The sequence below is a fragment of the Mastomys coucha genome, unplaced genomic scaffold, assembly GCF_008632895.1.
Source record: "Mastomys coucha isolate ucsf_1 unplaced genomic scaffold, UCSF_Mcou_1 pScaffold12, whole genome shotgun sequence".
In the NCBI taxonomy this organism is placed as follows: domain Eukaryota; kingdom Metazoa; phylum Chordata; class Mammalia; order Rodentia; family Muridae; genus Mastomys; species Mastomys coucha.
Genome location: NW_022196894.1, coordinates 22,407,578 through 22,428,213, shown reverse-complemented (window position 1 = coordinate 22,428,213; position 20,636 = coordinate 22,407,578). Strand labels below are relative to the sequence as shown.

The 20,636-nt window shown below is 39.1% G+C and overlaps 1 protein-coding gene across 9 annotated transcripts in view; it reads right to left on the bottom strand.

Annotated features, from left to right (window-relative positions):
- Lpp (LIM domain containing preferred translocation partner in lipoma) overlaps positions 1–20,636 on the bottom strand; it is a 590,384-nt gene that overhangs the window by 310,662 nt on the left and 259,086 nt on the right. For all 9 annotated transcript variants that reach the window (XM_031363533.1, XM_031363538.1, XM_031363539.1 and 6 more), the window contains 2 exons: positions 19,422–19,534; positions 1,423–1,548 (listed from right to left, as the gene is read on the bottom strand). In XM_031363533.1, the coding sequence (XP_031219393.1) occupies positions 1,423–1,548; positions 19,422–19,534 (239 nt within the window). The remainder of the gene's footprint in view (positions 1–1,422; positions 1,549–19,421; positions 19,535–20,636) is intronic.

Sequence of the window (20,636 nt, the reverse complement as noted above, 5' to 3'; positions counted from 1 at the left end):
CAACAATGCACTTTCCTTTTCTGCGCAGTTTACCACAAAAGCCACCATGCCTGCTCTACAGGCAAAGCTGAGACAATGAATAAGAAATGGAGACCAGGTGCACTGCTGGGATGGATGGAGCTGACACAGAAACACTAGAGTTCATCGTTGGTCTGTTTTGCCTTTTGTCCCCAACCTACCTGCCAGTCTCATTTCATGTCATGGGAAGGGGCTAGAGATGTGTCTAACAAAGATACTTCATGAAGATGAGTGATGAATGATTGACAGCTCAGAAGCAGGCGTGCTCTCTAATTTGTCAGGGAACACTGACAATTCAATGGCTCCTGTTCACCAATAGAGTGAGACACACAGAGGTATATGTGTGGTCAATTGGAAAACCAAAAGCATTATTATCAGAGTCAATCCACACACTGGCAAAAGGACCTGCCTAACCTTGGCATCTAGAATCCTGTTCACTGGCTATGGGGGACACAGAAGCCCTGCGACAGATTTGACCCTTCCTATACTTAGCCAAGAGGGGATACTCTCTAGGGATGGAACAGCAGCTTCAAAAACACAGATGATAAATGAAAATACAGAAATATATCCATGCTTCAAAGTAAGAAAAATTAAGAAAGAAACCGTGAATCATTTGTGGCAGAAACACAATAACTAATTTCACTTATTTCCTGTGAATCTGGCGAGAAACCGACGTACCAAAATTTTTAATGCCAGTTAAACCCACTCAAAAATGTCCAAAAGGCTCAGTGTGCTGGCAAATGTCTTTAATCCCAATACTTGAGAGACAGCTCTATGATTTCAAAGTCAGTCTTGCTTATATATTAGTGAGTTCTAGGCCAGGCAAGACCTACTCTCAAAAAGAAGATCAGATGCAGAGAGAGAGAGAGGATGGAAATTTTCAAAAGTCAGTGATTCTGTTTAGTGTGGAAATCTCACTGTTAGCAGACTCATGACCTTTGTAGCATTGATCACTACTTCTAACAACAATAACAAAACAGTAGCTTCTTCAACATACAGCATAACTTTATATAGATATGTGCTAAGTGATATATGGAGAGGCTTTGACAATGTATAATGAGATATCTACAAGAGAGAGTTCAGAAAAAAGGCACAGCAATGAAATTAGCTGTGCTGCCTCTAACATCCCTAAGAAGTACCACAGTGTCATTCTGAAGGATGATTTAAGAAGTTATTGGTAGCTAACTAGTATGGACTGGTAGTTATGTTCTTAGCATGACAGTGAATGTCTGGTACCAGGTGGGAGATGGTACCAGAGGGCTATGATTTTATTGATAGCTTATGGGACACAATGAGGCCACTGGCTGTATGGAGGTGAACACAGAATGAAAGGCTCTCAGAGGAACTTCATTTTCCAGATAGAGTGGAGACCATGGCTCGAGCAGCGCTGTGAGAAGCACCCACCTGTGGGGGCCGTGGCTTGTAGGGTGAGCTGCACTCCAAATCAGCCAAGATGCTGGTCAGGGAGTCGATCTCTGCATCCAGGCTGGAGCGCCTTTCCTCCAGGGTCTTGCCTCCAGGATTTCCCTGCTGAAAATGCACACATTCAAATATAATAAGCTTCCATAGATAACATTATGAGTTCAAATTTCTCAGGTAAAAATTTGCTCTTTTCTAGTGTTTTCTGCATGTCTCTTTTTTTCTTTCTTTCTTTCTTTCTTTCTTTCTTTCTTTTTTTTTCTTTTTTAAGGTTTCATGAAATCTTAGGTGGGCAGGAAGAAGTTAGCACTTTTTGACAGAGAAGAACACAGAAAAAAAAACTTGCCATAGTTTTCTCTAAAGTCATATACTTATACATTTTGATGAAATTTTAACTGAAAGAGATTAATGCCTCAATGCCTAAACTTTAGGATCTGCACAACTGAGGCTCTCTGCACTCAGAAATCATTGATGGTACTTTACTGGAGAAGTGTTGGTTAAGGAGGGAAACCATATCCCAATAGAAAAATCCACACTTGGCACCATAAAGCACGAGAGACTCGTCTGTGGTATGTACATGTGAGGGGAGTCTAAGCACACCTCATAACACAAGAAGCAGAAAGAGGTCACTTAGGACTCGGGTCACAGAGCTGCACAGGAGGCTCATATAGTGAGTATGTGTGAGGGAGCTGGGGATCAATGGGATTCATCTACCAATGGTCCATGGAACCCACATTCAGAACCAATAAGAGGACAACTGTAGAACTGTTTGGCCATTTTCAACAATGATTGGGCTGAGCTGGGAAAAGCAAACAAACAGTTTTCCTACAACTCAAAGCAAGGAGATAGAAAAGGAGGTGGCCCTTGGATTTGGAAGAAGGGTGAGGCAATAAAGTTACACACTGATGCAAATGAGTGCTTTGCTTACCATACCACTGACTCTCAGCCTTAGATGGTCTTACATGTGGTACTACAACTTGAGTGGACTCTGATGTAGCAGTCAACCCAATGCAGTCAGCACAAGGAGAGCCATAATACACCTTGGTCTACATCAGGTAAACTGGGAAGATCAACTATAACCATATTGAAAATTGGGGATCAGCTCCTAATATAGCACCACACATTACCATGTCACTTCCTGTGCCTGAGCCCTCTTTAAAGATGGCTACCTGTTAGCAAGTTATCCACAGTAGTGGTCTCATGATTTTGTCCCCTGGCATTTACTGCAGATGCTACTTATTCTTTCAATTCCCTCAATCCACTCTGTTTATCTTTTGATTCATAGCAGCTCCTGTCTAAACATTGTCATTCTAACCATTTGGGGAGAGTCCATCTCATCCCTACAATAAGGTAAGACTGATGAAGCACAGATTGTTTTGAACACACTATTTCCAACAGTCCTGATTAGGGCCTGAACTGTGTAAATGCTCAATAGGCATTTATTTTTTAATTTATTGATGAATAATAACACTGTCAGTGTTATAGGGATTTTTCATTCTGTAACCATTCTTGTATCAACAGCTTTTGGGTAAGGGGCAAAAGATATAAAAGGAACCAATAAGCATTCTAAAATATGATCTAAAAAGGAAATTAAACAGTTAATATGTGACATGGATATACATTCATTCAGATGGGTATCGGGCTAGCTAGCATACATGCCAAAAGCGGAAAGACTGCCCTAGAACACTTGGGAAGTAGTGGTATAAAATATAGATTGTGTTGTATCAGAATCTGGGCTTCAGTGTAACTCAACTTTTTAATTTTATATTATTTTATTTATTATTAGTGTTGGAGGTGTGTGTGTGTGTGTGTGTGTGTGTGTATGTGCTCATATATGTGTGCATGCACACATATGCTCTCATGTGGGCACATGTGTATAGGCATCCACAAGCCATAGCCTACACTAGAGGTCTGTAAGTGTGTAAAACTGATTCCTTCCTTCCACCTTCATGGGCGTTCTGGGGATAGAACGCAGGTCACCAGACTTGTACAGCAAATACTTTTAACCAGTGATCCATCTTACTGGCCCATGACTAAACTATTTAAGGTTGATGAGTTTTTATTATAGAAATACTAATGTGCCCCTCAAAAGGTCTGTTATTTACCCACAATGCAATAGTATGGGACTCTCAAATGGAATAGAGAAGGATCCCTTTAATTTTAGAAAGGCAGGAGAGCATTCTGCATAACCAGAGCTTCCCTCAGACGGGAAGGCAGGGCACACCACTCCACAGGGTGATGCCCTCAGATGGGAAGGCAGGGCACACCACTCCACAGGGTGAATACTGAGAACCACGTCAATTCCTTTTCTTGTCTGTGCTTCTAAAATTATCATAAGCAGAAATTTGATGAGTGCGCGTGCATACACACACACACACACACACACACACACACACACACACACACACAGTAAATTGGTGAGGACACGGGATTTGAGTCTGGTTAAATGCTTCCCTGAGCTACAGTTTCTTCATCTGGAAAGAGAAGAGACCATCACTTGCCCTAACTCAGAGATTACTTAAAGACTCAGATAAGAAAGTGCATGGGAACATACTTGGTAAATTGTAAAGTGCTATAATTATGATGATTTTCATAAATAGCAATAATTATAGCAACCAGTAACTATAAATTAATAGACATAATATAACCATTGTTAATTCTTCTTCTTGAGGTAAGCATCACTCATTAAGTGTTCCCTTGGGGTACCAGCAAAGAGACAGGATATAATCAGTTCTTCTACTTCTGTACTTTACAGTAGCACAAAATAAACTAACTGCCTATGGCCTGAGTCACAGGATTCTAACCATAAAGACACAAGTCATAGGATTAAACTGAGCTATACAGTGAAATGACTAATTATGAACTATGACCAGCCCAAACTTGTAGACCTCCACTAGCTCCAGTCTCCTATGGTCTTCTGAGAGTTGGGGCCAATCCCCATTTCCCCTTGTCAGATTAGGTTGATGCAATATAAGAACAAGTCCCAACCTCATTCTAGTGGCTTCTGCAGGTATAACCCCCAGCTGCCCTACCTGACCTCATATAATAGCTTTGTGTCTACATTTTGATCCTAATTATGGACAAGGATCAGATGCTTTCTCCCTCCAAGGTGTGTCTTTTGTATCTTGGCTCCACCCTTGGAGTTCTGCCCAAGTTCCCACACAAACCTTATTCTTAATAAGCTCACTTCTTTCAGAATCTTCAGATTTATGTCCTCTCCTGTTCTTCACAAAGCACTCCTAAATGTAGCTGAAAGAATCCTACATTCTTACCAATATTCTCACTATGGTTCCGTCAGTCAGCTAGTGATTACATAGCATACCAGAGGCCAAATAACAGTTAGGAGGAATCCTTGGTGCTTTGCATAATGTTGGTTCTAGATATCACAGGCAGTCAAATAAAGTAGCTATTGTAATAACTGTTTTTCACCCTCTCCAGGCAGAAAGATCCCATGGTGTAAGTCTGGCTTCCCTGAGAAACAATGCGGTGCCAGAAGGCCTGCATGCAAGTTAATTGGGGAATTGATCCCAAAAACTCCTGTTGAGGGAACAGGAGGAGTGACAGCCAATCCACATGGACAGCCTGAGCTCATCAGTAGTGTGGGCCACTCCTCTTATCTCCTGGGACTGCACGGACCCATTTTGATGAACACCCATTAGATCTCTCAAGCTTCTGTTCTTGTCTACAATGGCTGTGGGACTTAAAACTTCCCCATGGAAGTCATAGCACAGACACTGAGGACAGTGAAGGACTCCAAGGTTGCCAGGGTGTCACACATGTGCAGAGCTCACTGCAGTAATCACTAGACTACAGGAATGAGGCAAAAAGACAAAAAAGCCAGGGCTAAGAGGGTATCCACACACTGCATTCCTGCAACTGAACTGTCCACACAATGTAACTTCCAGAAGAATCATTTACATTATCCCAAACATATATGAAAATAATTAAAGCTTAACAAACTACACTTGAGGCTTACTATGACATTTGGGAAAAAGTGTAATTTTGGTGGCAATAGTAGAATTACAGGGAGATGACTCTACCCTGGCAAGAACATGAAAGCAGACTATGAAATATAGATTCCCAACAGAAACATATGGCATGTGAGAGAAATAAGTCAGACTATACCAACAGACTGAGCAAGGTGGACTGTCCTTTAGTGCAAATGTTGATAACTGACTAAGAGCAAAGAGATGGGTCACTGGAACTGAGGAAAGTAGAAATATCATGTTCATTTATCCATTGCTTGTATTTAACATTGTTATTAGGAACTAAACATAGTTTTATGAAATAAAATTCTGGTCATAGATCTTTCCTCCAAATTCAATATTTCATCCCATTTGCAATCCATTTCTATGAATTATATTTTCTGCTTCAGCTGAACTATTAATAAGATGTTGCCTCCCTAACTTGTACCATTGCAGCCTGCATGATCTTCAAATGGCCAGATATGTCAGTATTATCATCATACCATACTATCACACCAGAGAAACTCAGCATGTTGGCTGTACTACATACCTGCATATGCACATACTACAGACTTCAGACCTACATACTCACATTCTACATACTGCATTGGTGCATATTCACATTTGTCTTCACGTATCAGTGCTGGTCAGTCCTAGCAATCCTTTCATCTACTATTGCTAATTTATACTAAAAATAGAGTCAACGGTCACACACTCAAGTATGGAATCTGTTTATTCCCACTGAGCACAGGCCAGCTTTGTCAAGCCAGGTTATTTTATAAAAAGTGCATGAAGTGGATTTACTTGAGTCTTAGATTCTGATCAGGCATGCTGGATAGAAACTACAAGCATGACACATGACTTTCTAAGCCTCTCACACCATGCAGCTTGACAGCTGACACAGAAATCATATTTTGTGATTCCAACTTTGATGACTGATTTAATTCAAACAGGGTCTACCATTCTTTACTACTACAGTAAAGATATCGTAGTCATGTAAAAGTATCCCCATATATTAAACATCAATATATGAGAGGTGCTACTTTGAAACTTTCCAAATAATCTGCCCATTAAAGACCTTCCACTCATGGTTTTAGTGTTCACTCACAACCGTTGCCTAAACCAAGTATGGCTTCAATGGCTGCATACCACTGAGACCATTCACTATTTATCAGTGGGAAATTAACTAATCTTGTGATACAGAACACAGAGTTGTGAGCATTCATTCCAGTGAGAAGTGTGGGAGAAGGATGAACTACTGCATTACTGATTAATCACATTGTTGGAGGACTTGTCCTATGCTAATGAAAGCAAGCAAAGAAGATGTACACACACACACACACACACACACAAACAAACACAGATATATAGATGAATGTACAAATGTATTCATATCTCAACAATTAAAGAAGAAGAGCCCTTGAGTTTGAAAGAAATTAAAAGGAGGATTTATGGTCAAAGGGATAGAGGAAGAAGACAAGATGATATAATTATTTTATAATTTTAAAAATTAAAAATATTATTTTAAAAGATCACCTTGGGAACCTGGTTTCCTAGAATCATAGTCAATATATAATATCACACCCAGAATACAAATATACAATACTTAGCAATATTCATGCTTAGTCATGAAATGATAAGGCACATCACAGAAATGGGACTTAAATAACCCAGGTGTGTTTGTAATTTCTCAATATCAGGAATGAAACAAACCAAAAACTTCTCAAAGAAAGTAAGGTTAAATGCTCTAGCTGATAATATAAAAATCCCACTTTAAGATCTCAAGAAACTCCTTATGCAAGTCATACAGAATGCCAAATGTGTTCTGACATGCAATGATCTGGATTGACACAATACTAGGAAAAGGATACCTTCCCAGACAACCTAAGAATAGAAATGAAGTTTATTTTAGGGAATCCAGGAAACTAATAATACAAGCAAAGCATGATTATAGATGTCTCTGGTATTTTCTTTTCAAGTCCATTTATGTTCTTTAGTCAATATGAATGCACCTATATTATAATGCAAATATATTATGCTATATATGTTATCAAAATTATTAAAATTCATTATTCACAGAATTCTAGTACTATGAGGGAGAAAAAGATGGCCATATTGAAAAAGATAAATTAAAAGGTATATTCCTTGTAATCAACAAAACTTAGTATATATCTACTTTAATGACCAATTTTATAATACACATTATATATCATGATATATATTAATCTGAGGACATGATTAATATATGGTCTATTTCTTTTTAATTAAACAACTGCCCCCAAAGACTTTTAACCACAATACAAATACTGGTAAAAAGATTCTAGACTCAGACTATGAGGATTTGATATGTAGATATAAAGTTTGTCAGCTTTGTAAGTTTAAAATATTAAACTTAGATCATCAATTGTGTCATAAAGTTGTAGAGATTAATAAACTCATATCTGCTAAATGTTAGACAGTAAATATCTACATAATAAATACTTTGACCGCATTAGCAACAAAGCAAACAATGCTTTGCCTTGCAACAACCCCATTGCAGATGTAACTTTTAAGTATATTCTAATCCAAAATAGGTCAATAAGCTGGGGTAGGATATATTTGAAGTCACATTCATACATATTCTAGTGTTTGGATATTTACAAGGTTGATGATGGTTTTCAAATCTTTTTTGGCTTGACTTCTTTCCATAATAAAGTCCCCCAACCAATTGAGAAATCGAGAAAAACTGTTCTGTCCAATGCCAAGTATTCCATGTTCTGTAACAATGATTATCATGAAAGGGGGCAGGGTAGCTAATGAAAAATATAAGACAGGTGGCACCCAAATTGTTCTTCTACAAAATAACTTCATAGACAATAAATTCTAATAAGGAGATAATAGCTTGTTAATAGTGCTAAAAGTCTAGCCGGGCAGTAGTGGCACACACTTTTAATCCCAGCACTTGAGAGGCAGAGACAGGCGGATTTCTGAGTTCGAGGACAGCCTGGTCTACAAGAGTAAGTTCTAGGATAGCCAGGGCTACACAGAGAAACCCTGTCTCGAAAAACCAAAAAAAAAAAAAAAAAAAAATTAGTGCTAAAAGTCTAAAAGGTGCCCCTCTCCCCTCCACACACTAAGAAACATTTCTACTGCCAAAGCACACACTTTGCTTCAAAGGATCATTTCAGTAGTCCAGAGGAGACAGAGGCAGAGAGACAGAAAGACAAAGACAGAGAGAAAGACAGAGAGACAGAGAAAGACATACAGAGAAAGACAGTAAAACTGATAGAGACAGAGACTTTCAATTTCAAAAGAAATCCTAGCTTTGATACCAATCTCTCTAACAATACCTAGTGTAAGATTTCTATAAATGTTATTAAGTATTGAAAAGGTACTGGCATGATGGACAAACAAGAACATAGATGGCAAAGGAGTAAGAGGTGGCAAAGGAAAGAGAATGGATGGAGTAGAGGCACAGAAATAGATGGAGAAAGAAGAGAGGATCAGTCCTCCCAGTGTGGCTTTATCTACCAATCTCATTAGAAGACAGAATTCAAGTGGGAAAGAATATGAGACAAAAGACATGAAAGGAAAAAATCAAAAATAGAGAGCACAAAGAAAGAGTGAAAACCTGACAAGGCTGCATGGACAAAGGAAAAAAGTCTTGAGCTTGGATGGACAACAATATTTAAGGTGCTCAGCTGAAGAACAGGGTATTCTGGGGGAGCAGTGCAATATACTGTGTAACAAGACTGTGCTTTGGGAGAGAAGACAGCAAGGTCAGATTCAAAGGGTCATGTATGATCACACAGTGCACATGTACGCATCTTACAAGAAGCTTGGCCCTGATCCCAGATGCAGATAGCTAAAGGATAAACACAGCCCCATGACGAAGCAGAGAGTGGGCATGGGTAATTGCATCTTGGGATTCAGTGTTGATGTGGGAACAAACACATGGTATGAATCACATATATTTTAGGAAGTTCTCAGATAGTTTACATTAACACTCCCAGCAGGAATTCCTATTTTTAAGCCCAAGGTTACCATTGATAAAAAGTGAGTTTGAGACCAAATCAGAAAACCACTCATCAGGTCTCACCTTAGTCAGGAATGAGTGTGATTCTACAATGTAGCCAACAATCATGACTGGTTGTGTCATGTACCTAGCTGGTGCATTACAAATTGACAGGCAGCCATGACAGGTGACTTCACCATCCTAGAGTAGTAAGACTTGAAGACACTACTCTCATCTCAACTTATACATCCCTCCTTTGGTCTGAATGCTTCCCATGCCTCTGCAGTGTAGTCCTTCCTGACAAATGCTTCCTTGTTCACAGACTATTAAGAGTCAATGATAATCAAAGACCTACTGTGTTCCTGGCAAAGGCTCAGTGCTGAGTCTGTGTGAATAAAGACACCAAACAAAGGAAAAATGAAAACCTGAACTGATTACTCCACCTCCCCTTCCCACCGCTCCCCTCTTTCAACCATGAGTTTTATTTGTACGACACATTTCCCATCAACTAACTTTCTCAGTGTCAGTCTCCTATCTGCTGTTCACACTTAAAGTGGAATCTAAGTCCCACTGGCTTTAAATGGCAAGGATTTAAAGTCACATACTCTTTAACGAATGAATCTATGTGTTCTTCATTTTGGTTTTCACTTAAGAAACAGGAGAATAACATCATAACCTGGAAAGATAACTTGGAGACCAGGTGACAGGAGAGGCACTGACAGGCCTTCTGTAACCATATCAACTAGGTAAGGTCTAGGAAATGGTTACTGTATAAAGGAAAAATCCTGTTTCCAGGGAAAGGCTGCATTGACAAAGACAAGCAAGGATTGGGCTTCAAAGGGAATGTACACCATCTTTGATTGTATATGTATCTGAGACATCTGTTAGAAGGTACATCCCTAGCACCTCCTATAGACTGAACAAATCTAAATTCTTGAGTACTAAGTAGTCAGTGTCTTTCCCAATTCTTTTCTACACTAAATTTGAAACTTAGTGGCATACTTTGGCAGCCTATTGCTAACCCAAATGCTAACAGTAACTGGAACAATTTAATTAAAACCTCAAAACTCTATGTATGTTTAGGCATAATTCCTTTATAATACATTCTAATCCAATTTCTAGTGATAGAAAATGCTTTTCTCTCTGCTCAATAGTTCTCAATTGTCACAGTCAATCCTGGTATGGTTGAGCACAGCCTACTTCCCTTCTCATCTGTAGGAAGAACAAATATGTTTACCACCTCCGAGGGGTGCTGTGACTTTCCATTTATTGGTGTTTATAAATCTTCTTAGTGTTCTGAAAATCATCTGTAAGTTGACATTATTCGTAGCACCTTGTAGGAGTTTAATACACATTCAATTAAAGAACAATAACAGTACAGAGAAATCTACGAATTATCAAGGCATTATTTTTACCCTCCTGCCACAATACTATCTTGAGACTGCACAGAACCTTTCATTAATGAGGGATTATTATCAACATCTGTTCTAGAAATACACACGAACATTTGCCTCAGAGGATATTCTCATTCTACAAACACAAAAACAAGCCAAGCCCACTTGGAAGAAAGCAAGAATCCTGCAAACACCACTTGTGCTCTCCACAACTTTCAGAAACTTCACTCTTCCCAGAATTCCCAACTGCCATCATCAGGGTCACCACAAGCTCCACTACTGTTGCTTCTTCTGTTCAGTTGGGCCCCACCCTTTTTAGTCCATAGCAGAACATTATAGGCATGAACAGATAGCTTTTTACTGTTTTCTAATAACCCATAAAGCTTTAGATTACAAAAGTTCCTCAAATGTAATCCTAACTGCTAAAGAGAACAATCCATTTATTAGAACTGTGTGTAGGGACTGTAAGCCACTCAGGGTGAATTTTACCATGCACATTTATGGAGAAGGAAGAGCTTTAGCAAAGAAATACAGCACTGCTTCCCTGTGTCCAGAGCCCCATTTCTCTAAAGCCCACACCCTAGCTGGGTAAGCAGACCACTGAGGGTGGAGTAGCACAGCAACTGACTCCCAGGGTCTCCCTGCTGTTGTGCAACATAAGGCTTTACAGCTCCGTCTGCTGCTCTGTGTGCTTACCTTGGCACACATATCTGAAATACAGGAATCTGTGCCTAGCGCAATTGAGGTTTCACCAACACAAAAAGGGGAAATCTTCGTGATTTTACTATTTTCACTACGAAAAAAAATCCCATATTTATTTCCCCCTTTTTGAAACGGCACTAAGGAAACACATGTGAGGCTGCCATGAACAGAGGCTGTACTTTCCAAACAGTAGCAAAAGGCTAAAAATAGAGAAGCTCGATTTGCACAAGAAGTATATAACTTCCTCTCCAGTTTTCTCTCTTTATCACTCCATGCCAGCAGAAGTAGTACATGGTAAACTCTTTGCAAGTTCACACTAGCATGAAAAGGTTAAGTGTGATACACAGTACAATGTCTGTTTTGCAAAAGTTCTCACTGTGAAATCAAACAACCAATCCACAAATATCAACTAAGTTCCTAATCTATATTCTTCCAACAAAGTAAGGACTATGGATGGTATAGGAGCTAAATCATCTCATTTTAGGTGGGTACTAACAGGGAAATGAAATGGAAGACAAAATGGGAAGAATACACACCCAGGAATAAAGAAACCTGTCACTGAGCTAGTGGTCAGCTCTCCTAGTAACTCGGGTGGTATGAGCAAGTGGTCCAGTTGAAAAAGATAAGCCTCCTGTTCCCTCATAACAAGAACTGGCTGGAATAGGACCAGTTAAATCAGGGACTTTGTGATTTATGATATAGAATTATTTCTGTAGGACTTCCCTATAGTATGTTGTAATTCTAACTTTATGAAGTATAGCTGAAAGTCAGGATTAATGTCCATAAAATAGTTGCATCACTCCATGAAGAGGCATACATTAGATGATGGGAATATTAAGTAGCAATATCTGGTTATCTCTGTAGTCTGATTTCAAAGTATCATTTACAATGAGGTAGACATTGTGAGACAGAAGGATTTTCTAGGAAAATATTCTTGAAATTGCCATCTTGCATGCGAAGCTAAGAACATGTTCCTAAGGATTACTTAGGAGCTTTTTATCATTGAGGAGCCATGGTGCATCAGGTATGTCAAGACAGAAACAGAGAAGGATTAAGAGAAGCCAAGACTGCTGGGTATCCATGAAGAAGACAGTAGAAAATAAAGTACAGTTTTTTCTTTTAATTGAAAAAATATTGGACAGTCAAGAGATAAGCAAGTATCATTCAGCAAACATGAAACAGGGAAAAGTAACTTGGTATTGTTTAAGAATGGAAGCATCCTATCAACACAGCAAAGATCGTACAGAGAATACACTTGGTTGTAAGAGTAAGTAAGGTAAGTCATGGTATACTCTGAACAGTTTGATAAAAGAAGAAAATTCATGTGGCGGGTAGTATACAACCACAGGAAGGAATTAACAACTTCTTGAACATTAAGTGTTTAGGGACATTCAGCTGGAATGGGAAAAAATTAGAATAAAAGCAATGAGTCATTTGTATTATGAATGAGCTAAAATGATGGGCAGTAAAATAAATGGGACTGGAAAAAATCAGACTCATTCCAAGGCCCAAAGACCTTGCTGATGAATACAGGAAAAAAACAGGACATGTGAACAATGATCAAAGGACCATGAGATTTCAATGTGGGATTGCAGAAAATGATAATGTGTTAAACCAAATGTAATGGATAAACTTTGGAATAAACTGAGTAAGAATATGAAGACAGCTTTCCCATGAAGAGGAGTGTAGAATCAAAATGGGCTTTGCAGTTGCTAAGTCACAGTAGGGATATTCACCAGATCCAGCTATCAGGTGACTAACCACTGAGGTGACTCCTTTGTATCCTTGCTTCTAGTAAGAGAAGACAGAGGGTTAAAGGAGGACATCTTATTGGGCACCAAAAGTACAAATAGGAAGAAAGAAGATCCAGTAAGGAAGGAATGTGTGAGGGGAACCAAAGGACAGACACTAGGTTCTGGGAAGACAGCAGAGTAGGGAGCACTTACGGAAGCCCACAAGCCAACTAGATAAATGCCACAATGACGTGGTCTGCATGACATGACAGATTTGGAACTCTGGAGTCTATTGAAGGCTTTCAACTTCCAGGCAGAAACCTTGGGTGAGGGCCAGCCTCATTGGTTATCTCACAGTAAACAGCTATTGGCCAGGACCAACTTGCCCAAAGATTTTTTGACCTCTGATTTATGAAGCTCTTCTCACTATCAACACAGATGTATCCTAGATTACTGTTTAAGGTAGCATATTGGTAAAGTTGGGTATACATATATATTTCAGAATCAGATGAAAAGAAGCTTGCCTAATGTGAATTTATCATTTGTTTTGACTTTGAAATGGAATCTTGCTATATAGCCCAGGATGGACTGAAATATAATTCTTCCTTAGGCTCCTAAGACCTGGGATTATAGGTGTATACAACCACACCCATTAGAGTATATCTGAAAAATAGGAAAAACGTGAGGATACTATTCACCAGTAGCATATTTATGTGGCATGTATAAAGCCCTAGTTCCTTCCAAAAAGAAGAAAAGTGAGGAGAATGAGGAGGAAGAAGAGAAAGAGGAGGAGGAGGAAGACACCACATGAAACACTAAATTTTATAAAAGAATTACTGGAATAGCTCCTATCAACACTGCACTTGCTGTCCAAAAGGGTTTTACAAATACAGAATCTCCAAATCTACCTGCTCACATCTAAATGCCCAACCAGAGGCTAAAGCAGAGCAAAAAACACGGTCTGGCACATATTTTTTTAGCTATCATATTGTCCAAATTCAGGAAATGGCAAAGAACCCACCAGTCTGGCCAAACACACACACACACACACACACACACACACACACACACACACACACACACACACGGAGAAATCATGATACTAGCAAACTTTTTACTGCTGCTCTGCAGCCACTGACCTAGAAGGTAGAGGGTGAAGGATCATAAAGCACAAAACATCCTCAGCCTTCTCACATACATTCTTGGACCAAACAACATCCTAAGAAAAGAGCACCTGGCTCATGACCATATAGCACTTCCCACTACCACATTCTCAGCCTCAGTCGCATAAATATACTTCTATATCAGTGTCCTCTTTCCTCATCATATTCATGGGCAGAGGCAAAGGCAACCTCTGGGGATAAGTTCCGTCCAAATATGGTCTAGGGAGCTGTCATGTACACAAATGAAAGGCTCACAAATAAAAGTGGCATGGTTATGAACCTGAGGTCATTATACCTAAAAATGGGCACAACAGGCAAACAGGAAGGTGATTATCAGCCATCACACACATATGCTGGCTGCAAATTCTTTTCAAAAAAGGTGAGTTTGCTTAAAGGTATCATAACCAGACTTTCAGACATGAATTGGGTTCTTCAGAGTTGACAATACTGTGTTCACTTTATCATTAGAGAGGGGAGCCTCTTTCCATGGCTTTGCTTATCTGCTCTTTCTGGGATACTGCATCTCTCCCCAGCCCCAATGATTCATTTGTGTATCATTTTCCAAAAGTATAGGAAGACAGGCACTAATAATAAATATTAAAAGGAAATGCTGCATTTAAATATGAAAATTTTAACAGTTGAAATAAACAGTGCAGAAAAATATATTTTGCCTTAGAGAAACTAAGTTCACACAACCACACATAATCATCTAGCCTAAGGAAACACAAGAGAGAAAAGTGAGCCAGGGGATTCCAAGGACTGACCACACACCAGGCCAGGCCTAGTCAAAAGTGGTTTACTGGAGGTCATAAAAAGATCGAGCCAAAGTGCTAGATAGAGCACCAGGTAAGGATCCCAGGTGCTTGTGAGGCCTACCATGCAACTATCTGCATATGGTTTGCCCCCTCCTCATAGTACGTGTGTGTGTGTGTGTGCACGCGTGCATATGTGTGTGTGTGTGTGTGTTGAATCTAATATATCTCTTTACCCTTCACCATTTCCTCACTATATCTATAATCTTTTTCTTACATTAAAAAGAAAAGGCCCTGTGGAAAAAGTGTAAGAAAGATTAGGGAGTCTGCATGTGTCTTACCTAGGTCCAACTTATAGTTGTGTAGCTTGGCCTTGTTTGGGGACTCCTACCAGTGGGAGCAGAGACTGTCTCTGACTCTGTTGCTTGTTTTGGGGACCTTATCCTCTTACTGGGTTGCCTTGCCCAGCCTTAATAGGAGACGAGGTGCCTAGTCTTAGTACAATTTTATATCCTATGGCTGCTTGATATCTATGGGAGGCCTGCTATTTCCTGAAAAGTAACTGAGATGTGTGAAGGGGGGAGGGGTAAAGAGAGGAGGTTTAAAAGAGGAGCCAGAGGGAGATGAGGGAGGAGAAACTTTAGTAAGGATGCCATAATTAGTTTATTAATTAATTAAATTAGTTCTAATTGAAACAACAGAAAGACCTAAAAAGTATAAGTCCAATTCCTGGGAATATAATACACTTTAAAACATACTCCACAAGACCTTAAAGAAGATATTCTGTCCTCTCATAAAAGTGATGAGCAATACTGTGCACCTGTTCATGGGGCTCACTGAAAGACAAATTGCAAACTGTGACATCCAATTAGAGCAAAGTGATAAGATAGTGTCACAGGTTTAACACTCGAATTACCCTACTGAGAAAGCACAGTCCTAAGGCTGAAGTCCCTGTAGCATAATATGTCTACTTATGGAATGTATTCAGGTTCCTTTGAATGAGGAAGAACTAATGAATGGAGGAACTAATAAGGGGCCGGGGCAAACTTTATAGGCATAAAAGTTAAATTGATTCTGGAAAAGAAAAACAAATCACTCATTTGTCTTCAAAGATTCATCTCTACCATTAAAATATGAATTTTCAAAAGAAGAAAAATTCTTTACACTAAATATTTGTTTTTGTACAAAAGTTTATAGAGCATATAACAAAATATAGCAAGGCAAGCGAAACACCAGCAGCACCTGTTGTCAGCAGTTCCATCATGGAGCCTTAGAGCTGGAAAGAGGACTAAGATGAGACAAAACGATCAACTGGGGGCGAGGGGGTTAGAGCCAGGAGGGCAGACTTTCTGATGAGAGTTTTGTCAGAACCACTCTATCTACAGACATCGCTTTAGGTCTCAGTCTCCCCATTTTGAAAGAGGGTTGGGAATTGATTACTTCAGCGGGTGCTATATCTAGAGGTCTGACTATCGACTTGGAGTCAATGATCATGGAGGTGGTCCATTTCGGCCTTGAAAAAGTCCCACTTAGTAGGCAGTCTTCTGGCTCCAGGCTGAAAGACTGGCTGGAAATATAAACAGACTTCTACACAAAACACACATTTACCAGTTTTGATTTGGAATTGGCATGATGAGGTTTTACCAGAGCTGAGAGGAAAAAGTAGAAAACTGTTTGCAGTGAGCAGACTTAGACTCTGTCTAAGGAGGCTGATACATGGTAGGAGCGGGGTCAACCACTATCATGTTCAAATCACTACAGCCCGCGGGTGGGACAAGGCATCATTTTTAAGTTACCAAGAATGTCATAGGAAGTGCCTCACAAACAACACCCTCTCCCTACCAGATTTGTCCTTTTCCATTTGGCAAATGCTGCTTTATTTTTTATCATCCTCCCTTCTGTGTTACAGAGAACACAAGCCAACATGGCAACAGGCTTCTTGTTTATTTCCTTCCTCTTCAAAAACAAAGCCATGGCTTAAGTACATTTATGAGAACAAAGTCCACAGAGAAAGAGACGTTTTGTCATTTTCATGAAAGCGCCATGAACCGCACAAGGAAGCCGCTCTCACTGACTCCATTCAGCAAAGAACTGGAAGTCCTACCAGGGTAATCAGGCAAAACCAAGAATTCAAAAGGGTCCAGACTGGAAAAGAAAGAAGACGAATTGTCCCTGTTTTCAGACAATGCCATTACACAGAAACACAACATTTAAACTGTAGAAATCATTGAATCAATACATAGATTCAATAAAATTGCATGATATAAAATCTACATATAAATGTAAGTAAGTGATTTATATTAAAAGCCAACTCTCTGAAAAGGAAATTTTAAAAAGGAACTTTCATAGCCCCTACAAAAACATAAACTGAAATACAGTTTTTAAATTATATGAAAGATGTTCACAATGAAAATTATGCAACATGGACCAAAGGAAAGCAAGAAGCAATCAATATAAGAATACTGCATTCATTGGCTGGATGGCATTTAAATGGAATCCATGGACAAGACTCTACTATTATTGTGACTGGTAGCTTCACCTAGTATCTACGTCAACTTTATTATTATCAGCTTCATATACTATTGATATTGATCTTATTATTATCATAGCTATGACATGCTTTGTACAATATTGGCAGGAATATTAAACTATCACCCAGCTATCTCTATCAGAACTTTCAGAGATGTCAGAGTGCTAGGACATTTTTAAGGTGTGGTTACCTTCTTTTGAATTGTAAGTATAACCAGCATTCGATGTGATCTGCCCATAATCATTAACTTAGAGCATATTTCTCAACTACTTTTAAAGCTGCAGATGTGCAGCCAAACCTTGGCAAGGCAAATATTCAAAATATACCACAATAGACTTAGTAAGAATACAGTAATGAAAACAGAAGAGAATTTTAAGAGTATGCCCATTAGCCAATACAGAAAGACACACCACAACAGAAAACATGGTATATAAAAGCAGACAACAAAAATAGCTTATTAAAAGGTGGCCAAACCACATGAAAATACTTCATCAGGAATGCATCTGGCTCATAATGTCTTTTCTCCTGTAAGCCTTTGTTGAGTAGAACTGTCCTGATGAGGCTTCACTCACCAAGTCACTCTTAAAAGCCACCCCCTACCTGCCTGACTAGCACAGATACCACAGACTTATGCACAATGATTGTACTCTATTTATTTGGAAGATCCCTGGCACGTAATCTATCTTTGACATCTGTACTAAAGGATTTCCAATGCTCAAATAGTATCTACATAGGAACAAAGACTATTTGGGAAATAATTGAATAATTTCTGCTTTGCTCTCCCAACCTAAACTTCAAAAGAAAGAAGTCAACAGATGAGAGCCTAGACAGTTATCCCTTACAGCTTCTCCTCCATCACATTCCATATGGGAAACTGGGGACATATACAAAGGCAATGAAAATAATAGAATAAAGCACACAGCAGTCACCAACATTAACACAAGGTCCTGGTTTGTGTTGTACCTCACAGGATTCTGATGCCTCCCTGAGATAAGCGAAAGTCAGACATTCTTCTACCTCATCTGAAAATCAGCATTTCTCTAAGACCAGTTCTTGGTCTTTGTCTCCAGTGTATCTATATTAGTACCATCTTATCTAAGATTGACAATGCCTACACTGTTATAATGTTTCTATCCTGACATGATGTCTTCAGCCTTAAGTGGTGATGCTGGTCACAAGTTATCTTGTGTCAAAGCAAAAACACTTCTCTTGTCATTTGTGCCCCTAATTGAAGTTAGTTACTTTGTAACCTATACGCTCCAGGGTAAAATGCTTACATAAAAATGATACATATCTATAACATTCTTCTTCAAACTATTGTTTCAGTGGAAACAAGTTGTTGTCCATTCAGGGCTCACACTGATAAAGCAGAGCCTTAACTGTTACTCTTACTCATATAGAATCCATAGCTTAAGTGTACAGAGAAAAAAAAAAAGTATTTTTAAAAGGCCTGGCTTTATAACAAGAGAAATGTAGATTTTTCAAACAGCATTTCACAAAAGTAAAAAGTAATAATAATAATCACATTTGGTTTTCAAGTGAAATTGGAAGTTAAAACTTGTCTAGGGCTTCAAAGTGTAAGCCAATAGGACTCTGACATGTGTGGCTTGGGTCCTTTGCATTAAAGAACTCCAAGTCCCTTTGAGTTTCAAAGCTCTCTCAATACTCTAGGTAAATGCTTATGAACCACAGAAAGCATTCACTGGCCTCTGAGCATGTCTTATAAACCTGACTTCTACCACTGCTCTCACCTGCACTTTGAAAGCACCTTCATCCAGTGGTGGAGGAGGAGGGAAATGTCCGGGGCCAGGTGGAATGGTACCAGGATCCTCTGAAGGTGGAGGTGGCGGAGGGAGAAAATCACCTACAGAAAGGAAACACATAGGAGAACTTAACAGGTCTGAGACTTTATAGTACTTGTTAAAAGATGGATTTGCTGGCAATTGATTATCATCATTTTAGACCCACTTGTTTGACTTTTATAGAAAATTCACCTTACTTAGATAATGTTTGATTATTAGCCTTAGCTTTCATAGGATAAAAGACCAGATTTCATATTTTAAAGTTAGTATAGAGAGGTCAAGAATATTAAACAGAGGCAAAGGGCTTCTTAGAATATTGATTAGGGATAGTGACTATTATTAGAATTGATAAATGGCATTAATAAAATCCTAGTCAAGCAGCAGAAGAAAAGATTTGTATACTTGTAAGGGTAACAAGAAGTTCATTTTATGAGGACATATTTTTGGAAGTTAACATAAAATAAAGCTTATATCCAGGTAGGGAAACGGAAGGCTGTGCTAGCATCACCTTGGGCAGTATGACCTGCACAGCAAACCCAGTCCAGGCAGCAAGGCAGGAGAATACCTGCACACAAGTCATGCTGAAGAAAATCATCTACAACGTAGCAAAAAACAAAACTCCAAATATCACTGTGCTCAAGAAAAACTAGCTACGTTGTAAACAAGTGTGATGTACAAGCAGACCCTCCAGCTTTCACTGTGCACATAAATGGCGAGAGGACAGATAAGGGGACACTTGAACAGAAACCAGATGATCTCGATATCTAAGTACAATACAGTCATCGAGAAGGCTCAGGCCGCCACCGTATGTAAACACTGATGTGGGAACCAAACATCTAAAGCTGTATGACTATATTATAAAATATTTGAAACTGTTTAAAAATCAGTTTTACTAGAAGAAGAAGAAACATTGGGCTTATTTTGGTTTTTACCATTTTAAAAAGCATTTTTCTCCCTTTAAAAATGTAGTTTTGATGCTTCATTTAGGAGGAGTCTTCACATGGAGGTGGCTTGCCTTTTACCTTGTCACCAGCTAGCGAGCTATAGGAAGCAGTTTCCACAAGAAAATTATTAACTTTTGGATAATATAAGAATTTAGCGGGCTGGTGAGATGGCTCAGTGGGTAAGAGCACTGACTGCTCTTCAGAAGGTCAAGAGTTCAAA